The sequence below is a fragment of the Camelina sativa genome, chromosome 3 (genome assembly GCF_000633955.1).
Source record: "Camelina sativa cultivar DH55 chromosome 3, Cs, whole genome shotgun sequence".
NCBI lineage: Eukaryota > Viridiplantae > Streptophyta > Magnoliopsida > Brassicales > Brassicaceae > Camelina > Camelina sativa.
The window spans coordinates 17,058,386-17,073,792 of NC_025687.1; the positions used below are offsets into that span (position 1 = coordinate 17,058,386).

General features: G+C 31.9%; 4 protein-coding genes across 4 annotated transcripts; 3 read left to right on the forward strand and 1 right to left on the reverse strand.

The window, feature by feature from the left end:
• LOC104779067 (ethylene-responsive transcription factor ERF022-like) lies at nucleotides 2,101-2,652 on the forward strand. Its single transcript, XM_010503460.1, has one exon. The coding sequence runs from the start codon at nucleotides 2,101-2,103 to the stop codon at nucleotides 2,650-2,652; it is 552 nt and encodes a 183-aa protein (XP_010501762.1).
• On the forward strand, nucleotides 5,071-5,622 carry LOC104779068 (ethylene-responsive transcription factor ERF022-like). The gene has a single exon (XM_010503461.1). The coding sequence runs from the start codon at nucleotides 5,071-5,073 to the stop codon at nucleotides 5,620-5,622; it is 552 nt and encodes a 183-aa protein (XP_010501763.1).
• LOC104777376 (ethylene-responsive transcription factor ERF022) lies at nucleotides 8,424-9,226 on the forward strand. Its single transcript, XM_010501613.1, has one exon. It carries the CDS (start codon nucleotides 8,484-8,486, stop codon nucleotides 9,033-9,035), a length of 552 nt encoding a protein of 183 aa, XP_010499915.1. The 5' UTR covers nucleotides 8,424-8,483; the 3' UTR covers nucleotides 9,036-9,226.
• On the reverse strand, nucleotides 11,968-13,782 carry LOC104777377 (BAHD acyltransferase At5g47980-like). Its single transcript, XM_019240368.1, has 2 exons — nucleotides 12,641-13,782; nucleotides 11,968-12,609 (listed from the first exon to the last, which is right to left on the reverse strand). The coding sequence occupies exons 1-2, from the start codon at nucleotides 13,743-13,745 to the stop codon at nucleotides 12,044-12,046; spliced, it is 1,671 nt and encodes a 556-aa protein (XP_019095913.1). The 5' UTR covers nucleotides 13,746-13,782; the 3' UTR covers nucleotides 11,968-12,043.

Consider the following 15,407-nt stretch of genomic DNA (forward strand, 5'->3'; position numbering starts at 1 on the left):
TGCATTTTTGGCGGGAAAATTATAAGTTTAAAATTTTGGCGGGAAAATTGTGGGTTTGGGATTTTGGGGAAAATTATAAGATTATGATGATGAAATCATGTTGACTATGATATATCTGTTGATATGATGATGGTGATATTAATATGATGATGAAGGTATGATGATGATGATGATAGTATGACAATGTTGATGATGATGATAGTTACATGATGGTAGTATGATGATGATGATAGTATGATGATGTTGACTATGATATATTTGTTGACTTGATGATGATGATGATAGTATTATGAAATGATGATAATATGATGATGTTGATGATATTAGGTTGATAATAAAGAAATTGATGGGTTAGTGAATAACTCATAAACCCATTATAACCAAACTCATTTGATTCATGAACTCATTTAATCATCAACTTATTTAACTCATCAACTCATTAGGATTCATGAGTTGAGTTGAATTGAGTTGACTCATTAATATTGGCCTATTTTGACACTCCTAAGCACCAACGATCGACTAACGAGTGTAATAGTTTAATGGGTAAAATTATTTGCGACATAAGTATTCAAAATTTTCCTAATACACATAGACATAGTATGAAATCCCCACCTCATTATCGAAAAGATGATGTAACTATGATAGAAGATTATATATTTTTCTTCGACATGGCAAAATTAGAGGATGTAACTTTTGATAAAGATTATATATTTTTATTAGAATTTTTTTGTCGACATGGCGAAAAAAAAAGAGGAACTGATTTGATTATGGTCGACATTGCAATAGAGGGANTATTTACATAGATTTTTCTCCGTACCTTCGTTATTAATTAACAACACTCTCTCGTTTTTGTTCAGTTTTATAGTCTATCGGTAGTTACATATTTTAAGTATCACATTTGCTGTCAAGACTCGAGCTATTTTTCTACATTTTGACTCTTGAGATATGACATACAGTATATGGACTTTAGTACGAAAGTATTTTAATGCTATTCCATGGGATATCAACTAGATAGATGCAAAGCCTAAATTTCTAACCAACACATATATTAAGGACTTAAGTAAATTTTCTTTTCATTTGTTCATACTAGTTCACACAACATAACACAATTGTATGTTACATTAACTTAAAAGAAAATAATTCCATAATCATATCTGCCGGTAAAGATATTAAATGATCCTTAATTATGAAACATTTATTTTCATTTCTCTCAAATATAAACTATATTTATCAAGGCCAGTCATCAGATTTTTTGCAAGCCAACTAAATTTTATTAGACTCATATTAATGTGCTCAAAATATTATTAAATAATACCAAATTAAATTAGAAGCCCAATACACACTATTTGTACACGCTTTAAAAAGACAGCCTTGCTAATTTCTACAATATCCATCAAAGTCCATGTAGAAATAGAGAGACCCATGCATGCATGACAGCATATCTCCACTTCACACGTAACTACGTGGGAAGCTCACTTTCACTGAACCAAACAAGCCTCCCACAAATTCTATTCCGTCATTTATTTCTCTATATATATACAACTTTACTTAACTACAGACTCTATCGTCTAGACTAATTAGCACATTTCATTAATATACCACACAGAAACATACACACATTACCAAACAACACTGAACCAAACAAGCCTCCCACAAATTCTATTCCGTCATTTATTTCTCTATATATATACAACTTTACTTAACTACAGACTCTATCGTCTAGACTAATTAGCACATTTCATTAATATACCACACAGAAACATACACACATTACCAAACAACACTGAACCAAACAAGCCTCCCACAAATTCTATTCCGTCATTTATTTCTCTATATATATACAACTTTACTTAACTACAGACTCTATCGTCTAGACTAATTAGCACATTTCATTAATATACCACACAGAAACATACACACATTACCAAACAACACTGAACCAAACAAGCCTCCCACAAATTCTATTCCGTCATTTATTTCTCTATATATATACAACTTTACTTAACTACAGACTCTATCGTCTAGACTAATTAGCACATTTCATTAATATACCACACAGAAACATACACACATTACCAAACAACATTGCACTAATATTATATGGAAAACGGTTATGTTGGTCAACAAGAGAAATGCTTCTCTTCCATTGACCAAGTGTCCTACAGAGGTGTCCGTCAAAGAAAATGGGGCAAATGGGTGTCGGAGATACGAGAACCCGGTAAGAAAACCCGGATTTGGCTCGGGAGCTATGAGACAGCCGAGATGGCCGCAGCGGCCTACGATTCTGCATCTCTTTATCTCCGAGGGTGTGGGTCTCATCTGAACTTCCCCGAGCTTGCCCACAGCTTTCCTCAAACGGCAAGCTCCAGTTCCAAGCACGTTCAAGCTGCTGCTCAAGAGGCAGCACTAATGTTTAAACCGGGTGGGTCTAGTGAACCAGAACTCGGGTCTAGTCAGGGGCTTTCTCGGGTCGGATTGTCTCCGGATCAGATTCAGGCGATTAATGAATTTCCATTGGACTCACCGAGGTTGGGATGGATGCATGACTTGGCAGTTAATGATTGTGCCGAGTTGTACGGACATTATTTTGTTCAATACGATAGGGATGATTTTTATGAAATGCAGCACCAACAGTCCATAATGGGATTTTAGTTGATATTAATCTGCTAAATTACTTAAAAATACTCGATTCTTTTCATGATGTGTCACCAACCATTTACGCTAACTAACAGAGTTAATTACCACAATCAAAATAGCCATTGCTTTTTCTAACTCCTTTAACTTCACAGTGGATATATGAACTAAATTCTAGTTGGATTATATTTCCAATTCCATGTTTTTTTTTTTTGGCATAAGATAATTTTTGTAGGTCTATAATAATATCACAGATTAGATTGTAAACTTAATTCTTTTTCATTGTTAATGCTATATTTACAATTAGGAAGAAAGAAAAAAACTAAGAATGAAATGAATCGCATTATGACAGAATGATATTAAACTCTCTCTCGAAATTAGTTACAAACAAAATTAGCGGATTTATGTTTTTGGCGGAAAAATTGCGGATTTGCATTTTTGGCGGGAAAATTATAAGTTTAAAATTTTGGCGGGAAAATTGTGGGTTTGGGATTTTGGGGAAAATTATAAGATTATGATGATGAAATCATGTTGACTATGATATATCTGTTGATATGATGATGGTGATATTAATATGATGATGAAGGTATGATGATGATGATGATAGTATGACAATGTTGATGATGATGATAGTTACATGATGGTAGTATGATGATGATGATAGTATGATGATGTTGACTATGATATATTTGTTGACTTGATGATGATGATGATAGTATTATGAAATGATGATAATATGATGATGTTGATGATATTAGGTTGATAATAAAGAAATTGATGGGTTAGTGAATAACTCATAAACCCATTATAACCAAACTCATTTGATTCATGAACTCATTTAATCATCAACTTATTTAACTCATCAACTCATTAGGATTCATGAGTTGAGTTGAATTGAGTTGACTCATTAATATTGGCCTATTTTGACACTCCTAAGCACCAACGATCGACTAACGAGTGTAATAGTTTAATGGGTAAAATTATTTGCGACATAAGTATTCAAAATTTTCCTAATACACATAGACATAGTATGAAATCCCCACCTCATTATCGAAAAGATGATGTAACTATGATAGAAGATTATATATTTTTCTTCGACATGGCAAAATTAGAGGATGTAACTTTTGATAAAGATTATATATTTTTATTAGAATTTTTTTGTCGACATGGCGAAAAAAAAAGAGGAACTGATTTGATTATGGTCGACATTGCAATAGAGGGAGACAGACAATATCACAATACAAAGTACCGTGTCTCCTACCGCCTGTCAAAGGGTTCGGTCCCTTTCACGCACGTGCCTCCCATAAACTAGAATTAATGAATTTGTTAAGAGTTAATTGATTAATCCTATGAAGTTCTTTAACACTAGTAGAAATTGTCATATCATATTTACTTATTCCATAGGTACATTATATAGGTTCTACTATGTACATAATTCTTAATTACTCTTTTTTTGGAATAGTGTTAAAGTACACTCATGAGTTCTGGAACAAAGGACATGTGAGTTCAAAAGAATAGAATGTAAAGCAATATTTTGTTATACTTNTCAAATATAAACTATATTTATCAAGGCCAGTCATCAGATTTTTTGCAAGCCAACTAAATTTTATTAGACTCATATTAATGTGCTCAAAATATTATTAAATAATACCAAATTAAATTAGAAGCCCAATACACACTATTTGTACACGCTTTAAAAAGACAGCCTTGCTAATTTCTACAATATCCATCAAAGTCCATGTAGAAATAGAGAGACCCATGCATGCATGACAGCATATCTCCACTTCACACGTAACTACGTGGGAAGCTCACTTTCACTGAACCAAACAAGCCTCCCACAAATTCTATTCCGTCATTTATTTCTCTATATATATACAACTTTACTTAACTACAGACTCTATCGTCTAGACTAATTAGCACATTTCATTAATATACCACACAGAAACATACACACATTACCAAACAACACTGAACCAAACAAGCCTCCCACAAATTCTATTCCGTCATTTATTTCTCTATATATATACAACTTTACTTAACTACAGACTCTATCGTCTAGACTAATTAGCACATTTCATTAATATACCACACAGAAACATACACACATTACCAAACAACACTGAACCAAACAAGCCTCCCACAAATTCTATTCCGTCATTTATTTCTCTATATATATACAACTTTACTTAACTACAGACTCTATCGTCTAGACTAATTAGCACATTTCATTAATATACCACACAGAAACATACACACATTACCAAACAACACTGAACCAAACAAGCCTCCCACAAATTCTATTCCGTCATTTATTTCTCTATATATATACAACTTTACTTAACTACAGACTCTATCGTCTAGACTAATTAGCACATTTCATTAATATACCACACAGAAACATACACACATTACCAAACAACATTGCACTAATATTATATGGAAAACGGTTATGTTGGTCAACAAGAGAAATGCTTCTCTTCCATTGACCAAGTGTCCTACAGAGGTGTCCGTCAAAGAAAATGGGGCAAATGGGTGTCGGAGATACGAGAACCCGGTAAGAAAACCCGGATTTGGCTCGGGAGCTATGAGACAGCCGAGATGGCCGCAGCGGCCTACGATTCTGCATCTCTTTATCTCCGAGGGTGTGGGTCTCATCTGAACTTCCCCGAGCTTGCCCACAGCTTTCCTCAAACGGCAAGCTCCAGTTCCAAGCACGTTCAAGCTGCTGCTCAAGAGGCAGCACTAATGTTTAAACCGGGTGGGTCTAGTGAACCAGAACTCGGGTCTAGTCAGGGGCTTTCTCGGGTCGGATTGTCTCCGGATCAGATTCAGGCGATTAATGAATTTCCATTGGACTCACCGAGGTTGGGATGGATGCATGACTTGGCAGTTAATGATTGTGCCGAGTTGTACGGACATTATTTTGTTCAATACGATAGGGATGATTTTTATGAAATGCAGCACCAACAGTCCATAATGGGATTTTAGTTGATATTAATCTGCTAAATTACTTAAAAATACTCGATTCTTTTCATGATGTGTCACCAACCATTTACGCTAACTAACAGAGTTAATTACCACAATCAAAATAGCCATTGCTTTTTCTAACTCCTTTAACTTCACAGTGGATATATGAACTAAATTCTAGTTGGATTATATTTCCAATTCCATGTTTTTTTTTTTTGGCATAAGATAATTTTTGTAGGTCTATAATAATATCACAGATTAGATTGTAAACTTAATTCTTTTTCATTGTTAATGCTATATTTACAATTAGGAAGAAAGAAAAAAACTAAGAATGAAATGAATCGCATTATGACAGAATGATATTAAACTCTCTCTCGAAATTAGTTACAAACAAAATTAGCGGATTTATGTTTTTGGCGGAAAAATTGCGGATTTGCATTTTTGGCGGGAAAATTATAAGTTTAAAATTTTGGCGGGAAAATTGTGGGTTTGGGATTTTGGGGAAAATTATAAGATTATGATGATGAAATCATGTTGACTATGATATATCTGTTGATATGATGATGGTGATATTAATATGATGATGAAGGTATGATGATGATGATGATAGTATGACAATGTTGATGATGATGATAGTTACATGATGGTAGTATGATGATGATGATAGTATGATGATGTTGACTATGATATATTTGTTGACTTGATGATGATGATGATAGTATTATGAAATGATGATAATATGATGATGTTGATGATATTAGGTTGATAATAAAGAAATTGATGGGTTAGTGAATAACTCATAAACCCATTATAACCAAACTCATTTGATTCATGAACTCATTTAATCATCAACTTATTTAACTCATCAACTCATTAGGATTCATGAGTTGAGTTGAATTGAGTTGACTCATTAATATTGGCCTATTTTGACACTCCTAAGCACCAACGATCGACTAACGAGTGTAATAGTTTAATGGGTAAAATTATTTGCGACATAAGTATTCAAAATTTTCCTAATACACATAGACATAGTATGAAATCCCCACCTCATTATCGAAAAGATGATGTAACTATGATAGAAGATTATATATTTTTCTTCGACATGGCAAAATTAGAGGATGTAACTTTTGATAAAGATTATATATTTTTATTAGAATTTTTTTGTCGACATGGCGAAAAAAAAAGAGGAACTGATTTGATTATGGTCGACATTGCAATAGAGGGAGACAGACAATATCACAATACAAAGTACCGTGTCTCCTACCGCCTGTCAAAGGGTTCGGTCCCTTTCACGCACGTGCCTCCCATAAACTAGAATTAATGAATTTGTTAAGAGTTAATTGATTAATCCTATGAAGTTCTTTAACACTAGTAGAAATTGTCATATCATATTTACTTATTCCATAGGTACATTATATAGGTTCTACTATGTACATAATTCTTAATTACTCTTTTTTTGGAATAGTGTTAAAGTACACTCATGAGTTCTGGAACAAAGGACATGTGAGTTCAAAAGAATAGAATGTAAAGCAATATTTTGTTATACTTGTTGAATTCACATGTAGGGTCCGTCGAGAATATGATGTTGTGGAGAGATTCAATAATACAGAAAGGGTGGTTAGACTGAGACTAGAGACCTTTTTGACCACCGGATGGTCCGTACTGATTGCGATACGGTGTGGTGGTTAGTGGCGGTGGTGACCATTATGCAGCCACGTCACGCACGCAACCATATCTTCTTCTTTGTTTCTTTATCTTTTTTTGTTTTCTTGAGAAGTCGACGCACGAGGTTTTACTATAAATCAATAAACTATTTGGATGCAGAATATTTTTTGCTAGTCTGGCTTTAGTATTACTGTTTTTTAGTTTTATTTTGATGGGCTTCTCCGCACCTTCGTTATAAAAAAAAAGACTTTTTCTTACTTTTTTTTTTTCTGGTCAATGTGATAGATAGTCTATGAGTAGTTTACATATGTTATCATCACATTTGCTGTCAAAGCTCGAGCATTTCCTACATTTTGATTCTTGATATATATGACATCAACTAGATTCGAGAGCTGAAGTTCGAATCAATTAACAGTTACAAAGGACTAGAATTGGTAAGTTCTCTATACATTTGGTCTTATAATAAGTTACCACACAAAAAGACACAATATAAATTGAATTACAAGACAATAGATTAATATTTATTAAAGTTCTTGATCTTTATGATTTTTTTCAATATATATGAAATCTATGTTGAAAGGTTAAAAAAATTTTGGAAAATTTTGATCATATTATAATATATACAAATCTACAATATTATAACACTGACCAATATTTAATATTTAAAATTTTTGTTTTATTTTTATCAACTTAAAATATATATAATGTTCGGTTTAATTAAGCTGTTAACTAAAAACCGGATATATAGAATCAGAAATCTATTAATCAAGACCATATCAATTTATTTGGAAGACATGTACAAAGTTTTTATTAAACAAAACGTTAATGTGTTAATTAAAGTCCAAATCATATAAATATTCGAAATTTTCTTCTACCAAAAGAAAAATAATTTTAAAATCTGGGTTGTCTTCAAAATAAACACTATTTGTACACGCTTAAAGACAGCCTTACTAATTTAAACAATATCCATCAAAGTCCATGTCGAAATAGAGACCCATGCATGCATGACAGCATATTTCCACTTCACACGTAACTACGTGGGAAGCTCACTTAACCTGAAACCAAACACGCCTCCCACAAATTCTATTTCCTCATTTATTTCTCTATATATACAATTTCACTTAACCACAGATAGCTCAAACTTCTAAACTGATCAGCAGCACATTTCTGTATACACTGTCAAACACACACATTGCTAAACAACCTTGCATTATTGTATGGAAAACAACTATATTGGTCAACGAGAGCACAACTTCTCCGTTGACCAAGTGTCTTATAGAGGCGTTCGTCGGAGGAAATGGGGCAAATGGGTGTCGGAGATCCGGGAACCCGGTAAGAAAACCCGTATTTGGCTCGGGAGCTACGAGACAGCCGAGATGGCAGCAGCGGCCTACGATGCTGCGGCTCTTCATCTCCGAGGTCATGGGACCAATCTCAACTTCCCGGAACTGGCCAACAGTTTTCCTCAGCCGGAGAGCTCGAGTCCCGAGCACGTTCAAGCGGCTGCTCAGGAGGCAGCACTTATGTTTAAACCAGGTGGGTCTACTGAACCATCTCTCGACTCCGGTCAAGGAATTTCTCGGGTCGGATTGTCTCCTGATCAGATTCAGGCTATTAATGAGTTTCCATTAGACTCCCCGAGGATGGGGTGGATGCAGGACTTGGAAGTGACTGATTACGAAGAGTTATACGGACGGTTCTTTGGTCAGTACGACAGGGATGAGTTTTTTGAAATGCAGCAACTTCAGTCCATATGGAATTCTAGTTGATATTGCATCTGCCTAAACATTTTATTTTATTTTAATGTTACCAACCATTTAAGATTTTGATTTTACTGATTAACTATTTCATCATATAAAATAAAATTTTGATCCGAAATTAATGTTTTTCTTGGGTTCAATTTGTAATCTTTTGTCAAACCAAGATGTGACTGAATCAAATATTATTATATTTTTGGGCTCATAGTCTGCCAGATGATTTGGAATGTTTTATACGAGAAATAGATACATTTTTGAAGGAAAGAATAAAAAACACTCCAAGGAAATAGATAATGTTATCTTTTATTATATTGATTAAGAGAATCCATTTGACCAAAAAAAAAAAAGAATCCATTAGATAGACTCATAGACATAAACTCCATAAAAAATATTACAAACCATTCGAAATGGCCACCTTAAAAGTACATGTTTTTAGCATGAGTACCCATTTAAACTTTCTATTACCAAAAGGAATATAATCATCAGTGTGATGAACAACTGTTGTCGTCAAGAGACAAAGATATATATAATAAAAGTTTTTAAATTGGCACATATATGATCAGTTTTTATTATTAGTCCTAACTGCTTCAAATTTGTAAAATCACTTTTGTATAAATCCAAATGGAAAAGAGTGGAATTGATTGTTTGCACAAATTTGAAAACTAAATTTGGAGAATCCAGTAAGTGATGACTAGGAAAACTCGTAGTTTATAAAAGTTAGAATAATCGCAATTTACCAATTTGCATTGGTATCATAGTACACTCCGTGTGGGGGCAGAAGAGAGACGATTTCAATATCAATATGCCGCCCCGAATCTTCTGTGGCCCTACGATGCATTTGACATTTCAGCTTCAACAATAACTTTCCTTATCCTTAATTTTATCTTCATAAATTTTGATATATTATTATCAACCGACTAATATATTTTCTAACGACAAATATTAATTGTATCAATGTGCTGGCTTATACATTTTTTAGGCTTATGGACAATTTTTAAAAATAGGCTTCTTAACATATCAAAGATACAAAAAAAAAAACCTTTTACTTATGAAACATATATCTAGGATGGTCCTACTGTTGGCTCTGTAGTTAAGCCCGCACAGTCATGGTGATATTAATTGGTATGATTATCGATTCTTAGTATGATATATTTGTAGAGTAATTCAACATAGTTTAAAGAACTACTCTAATGGTTCTCGTAGTTTTTCTTTTGTCGTCGTGGTTATTTTACTTTCGGATGATTATAATAATTTTACTTTCGTTGTCATGCATAGATTTTGACATTTTGTTATAGAGACACGAAAGAAAAAGAATAAAAAAAGATGAGCGTCATAAACTTGATAATTAATTTAATATTATCTTTTTCATTATCCACCAAGCACAATAGTAACAGGGAGGGGTACTTATAGGTGAAATCGACTTATCGACAGACCATAAATATTAGATAAGCTAATTAAAAACAAGATCAAATATCATAAAATTCCATAAAGTAAATAAAACATAGATAAAAGGGATTGTCCACATTTGTTCAACCAAGACTTTTTTTTTTTCATCTATACTAGTATTTTTACAGCAGTTTTTGCTCAAAAATATTTTTTGGAAAATTTTTATATTTAATACATTGACTTTAATATTAGTTACCAAAAATTTCAAAATTAATTATACATAAGATTTAAAAAATAAAGAAATCTTTCTATCTCATTCAAACATAAATATATGATTCCTTTTCAATTTTATTTGAATTTATATTTAAATTATTTTGAATTATTCTATAATAAATTTAGTTAATAAAAATTGTAATTTTTTCCTGCATATGATGTAATACAAATTTTTAAAAACGGATATATATTACTCAATAGATGAATAAAAAAATATGGGTACAGTATTTCACATCGCCTAAAAAATTGCGCAATAGTTCAGAGTCATATTATAAAAGAGACCAAAATGATTCAAAATACAAATGAGTAGAAAGCTTGATTTATCAGACATTCAAACTTACAAAACTTTTATTTGGTTTATTCCGATTCTTTATTTTTAAGATTTTTAAAAAGTTAAATATTATAAATATTTAAAATTTTAAAAAGTTAAATATTATAAATATTTAAAATTTTAAAAAGTTAAATATTATAAATAGTATATTTAATAAAAAGTATAAATATTTATATTTTCAAAAATTTAAAATTTATAAAATGTTAAAAATATTAATAATATTTAAACGTTTATAAAGTTTCAAATATTCTAAATATTATAAAGGTCTATAAAGGTTTATAAAGGTCTATAAAGGTTTATAAACGTTTATAAAGGTCTTCTAACTTTTTTTAAAAGTTGAAATATTTATAATATTTAAATGTTTATAAAGTTTCAAATATTCTAAATATTTAAACTTTATAATAAGTTTAAATATTATAAATATTTCAACTTTTTAAAAAAGTTAGAAGACCTTTAAAATATTAATAACATATTTAAACTTTTACGAAAATTCAAATATGAGAAATACTCAACCGTTTTAAGAATTCCAAGTATTATAAATATTTAAACTTTATAAGAAGCGCCAATCTTATAAAATGTAAATGGTTACAACCTTAATAAATAACATATCAACTCAATCTAATATTTATAATATAAAACAATAAATATTAAAAATTATGATTATATAGTGCGAGTTAAAATATCTCGGGACAAAGTTATATACCGGGACAGAATTTGTCGATATTTATATAAATTTAAAATATCATTAATTTGGTGTTAAACGGGTAAAACATCATTTCATTATTTTGGTTAACACTATCGGTATCCCAGAACAAACATATCTAATTAAATTGATTTATATGGTTTAAACTTTAGACCATAAAATTAACAATTATTATATAATTATAACATATTTAACCAACAAATACAACTTATAATTTAAATATTTTAATTATAAATAATTTGTCTCGCGGTGTAACGCGGGTCCTAATCTAGTAATATATTATTTTTCCTCGACTCCAAACCTACATGTCACTAGGTCGATCCTCAATTAGATGAGGATGGTCGGATTTAGGCTGGCATAAGCAAGCAAATCTTCATCACGCATGAACACAGCCATGTCTTGTTCGGGTAAGCCTATCCATGCTTCTACACTTTTCCCATCCCTTGCATCCATCAACAAGATACACAACTTATTATTAAGGACACTAGCAATGCTAGGTCCAATCCAAACCGGAACACCCATTCCAAAGTCAACCTCATAAAATCGTTTACTACACCAACTAGTCACAACATATAAGTTTGTGTCTGGTCTTAACGCCAATACGAACTCAAAACCCTTTTTCATCAAGTTCTGTCCAAGCGTGGCTGTAGTAGCACTCTCTTTGATCATCTCATTAACTCCTTCTTTAGCCTTTCTGAATTGAGCCACGATCTGATCGATCTCGATGACGCTCCCTGGTTCTTTCTTGAGAAAAAAGGACGTTAGTAGATTTCCTATAGCGTCTTGTGACAAAATATCAGAAGAGGTCCTAAGACGTATGTCCATGGCTAGATTTATCATGGATGACCAGTTGCATCTTGATGAAGCTGCTTTTGTAGCACATTTCCATATCAATGCCGAAATAGCTTCNATAAAATCGTTTACTACACCAACTAGTCACAACATATAAGTTTGTGTCTGGTCTTAACGCCAATACGAACTCAAAACCCTTTTTCATCAAGTTCTGTCCAAGCGTGGCTGTAGTAGCACTCTCTTTGATCATCTCATTAACTCCTTCTTTAGCCTTTCTGAATTGAGCCACGATCTGATCGATCTCGATGACGCTCCCTGGTTCTTTCTTGAGAAAAAAGGACGTTAGTAGATTTCCTATAGCGTCTTGTGACAAAATATCAGAAGAGGTCCTAAGACGTATGTCCATGGCTAGATTTATCATGGATGACCAGTTGCATCTTGATGAAGCTGCTTTTGTAGCACATTTCCATATCAATGCCGTAATAGCTTCCACACGTGTAGGAACCGCAACAGTTTCACTAGCGGCCTTGCTTTTAAGCTCGGCGATCTTAGATGATTCGAAGACGAACCTCTTCGTCACACACTTCTCACTGGAAGCAGTAAGAGCGTCCATTTTGGGGACCTGAAAAGAGGTATTCGCAGGAGGGTAGATAGTGGTCGATGCAAAGAGAGGACTACTCACCGTAAGATCATTATAGTTCCCTTTTGTTGTAGCGGCCCAGTCCGAGACAAAAGTGAAAAGTGAGGCCGCGTCACATATCAGGTGAGAGATGCCAACCGCGACCGCTACACCTGATCCTGGCCCAAAGGAACTGACCTTGACATTAACCAACGGCCAGGCTGTTGGAGATTCTCCTGGAGCAGTTGTTGGAAGGAGTTTCTCGAAAGATTCATCAGTGTTTAGGGTTTTGAGGTAATCAGAGAGAAGCAGATCGGTGCGTGCCTCTGTGAAGACGGCTCCTTCGTCGTTGCAGGTAATGGAGCTGCCATCTATGCGACCAGCAAGAGGGTAGAAACGTGAGAGAGTTTGGGACAGAGATGTTTTCAGTTTCAGGGAGGTGGTCTCTGAGTTGAGATCATTGGTGTTGTTGTAGAAGAAGATTGTAGAGACGTAAATTGGTGGACTTGAGAAGTCGACAATGGAGAGTTGAATTTGGTCATTGTGAGGTGTTGGTGAATCAGAAGCAGAAGCAGGCTTGATCACTTCTCTTTTGACTTCCTCTAGGTTAAGTTCCATCTTTGTTCTCTGATTTCTATAAGAATACAATAGCTTGTACTGCTTCAAGAGGAGAAGATCACTTCTGTATTATGTAGTTGCATAATGTTATCTTTTGTAATCTTATTATTAAATAAAAAGTAGATGCAATCCATAAATTCATTGGAATTTGATATTGACTACAGCAGATTTGGTGCTTTTGCTTTTTAAAATTAGATTTTAGTTTAAATGTTAGTATCTATATAGTATTTTTGAATCAGTTTAAAGAAATAAATCATCATTGTCGAACTATTTACCATTGCCTTAAATATTAGTTACCAAATCTTCAAAATCAATTGTAGTTTAAGATCTTTTAAAATAAGAAAATCCTCCAACTAATTAAAACATAAATATGTGATTCTCTTTTCGCTTTTATTTGATTTTATGTTTAAATTATCTATATATACATTTTTGAAGGCATTTAACAAATAAATCTTGTACTTGGATCCTATTTACAAGCATGCATGCTATTAGCATCAAATAATTAATTTAAAAAACAGATTAACTCTACCTATACTCGATTTTTTATAGAAACTAATTGTTTTAAAAGGTAATAAATATAATGACAAATTCCATTAATTTTGGTGTAATTGTTCTACATAATTGCAAATACCATTAATTTCGGTGTAATTGTTTTACATCAACTCTGAATTTAAACAATCATTAAAAAAAACTAACTATATGATTTTAAAAGGTTAGAAACATATTTACCATTCAATTTGATATCTTATTCAAGGAATGATAATAATATATAAAAATATGTTTGCTCACAAATTTATTTTAATCTATACTATTAATTGGGGAGTACAAATTAGAGTTTAAAAAAAAAAAAACCATGTCATATATCCATGTTACCAAACAGGTCCAATTGCTTATATCATTAAAAAAAAAACAACATGTGGAAACAAAAACTGTTAGTCGAAAATCTAATATTTAAGGAAACAAATCAACAATAATTACAAAATTAATTATAAAATTAAAATTACCATATATTTTTGGAAATGGTGTAAAGTTGTTGCCATAAAAGCAAAATTATTAAATTTGAAATTATATATGTAACCTAAACATATTTATTTTGGTTAGATATTTATTATCTTGTGTTTTAGATTTTTTAATTTTCTTAATAAAACAATAATAATTAATTCGGATTAATACATATTATTGAAAATATATATATATATATATATATATATATATATATATATGAAAACCTTAATATATCTTTACTATATATCTATACTTTTGAAAGCGAAACATTTTAAATTAAGTAGACATAGAGTTAGAGATTATTACATGTAATATCATTAGATTAAGTATTGAAAACGCGCAGATCTCGGGTTGACCCGGAATATTTAGATTTGGATCGTTTATCATGTGATTAAAAGGATTAATTATAAATGCATATCCAAACAATTTTTTTTCAAAAAATAAATTTAATCAATTTTGTTTGATATATAAGAAAATCGCAATATAAATAGAATTGATAATCCCTCAATATCTTTGGAAACTGTTTAAAGTTTGCTTCCATGAATAATCAAAGAATTAAAATCGAAAATTATATATATATATATATATATATGTAAACATATTTGATTTGGTTTTATATTGTGAGAGATATTTACGGAAATAACAAATCTATTTAAT

Excerpts from the sequence above, each read along its gene's own strand:
- LOC104779067 (XM_010503460.1), top strand. The coding sequence starts at position 2,101 with ATGGAAAACGGTTATGTTGGTCAACAAGAGAAATGCTTCTCTTCCATT.
- LOC104779068 (XM_010503461.1), top strand. The coding sequence starts at position 5,071 with ATGGAAAACGGTTATGTTGGTCAACAAGAGAAATGCTTCTCTTCCATT.
- LOC104777376 (XM_010501613.1), top strand. The coding sequence starts at position 8,484 with ATGGAAAACAACTATATTGGTCAACGAGAGCACAACTTCTCCGTTGAC.
- LOC104777377 (XM_019240368.1), bottom strand. The coding sequence starts at position 13,745 with ATGGAACTTAACCTAGAGGAAGTCAAAAGAGAAGTGATCAAGCCTGCT. Across the intron at positions 12,610-12,640 it reads TGTTGTGACTAGTTGGTGTA|TGATATGGAAATGTGCTACA; the intron begins GTAAACGATTTT and ends CTATTTCGGCAT.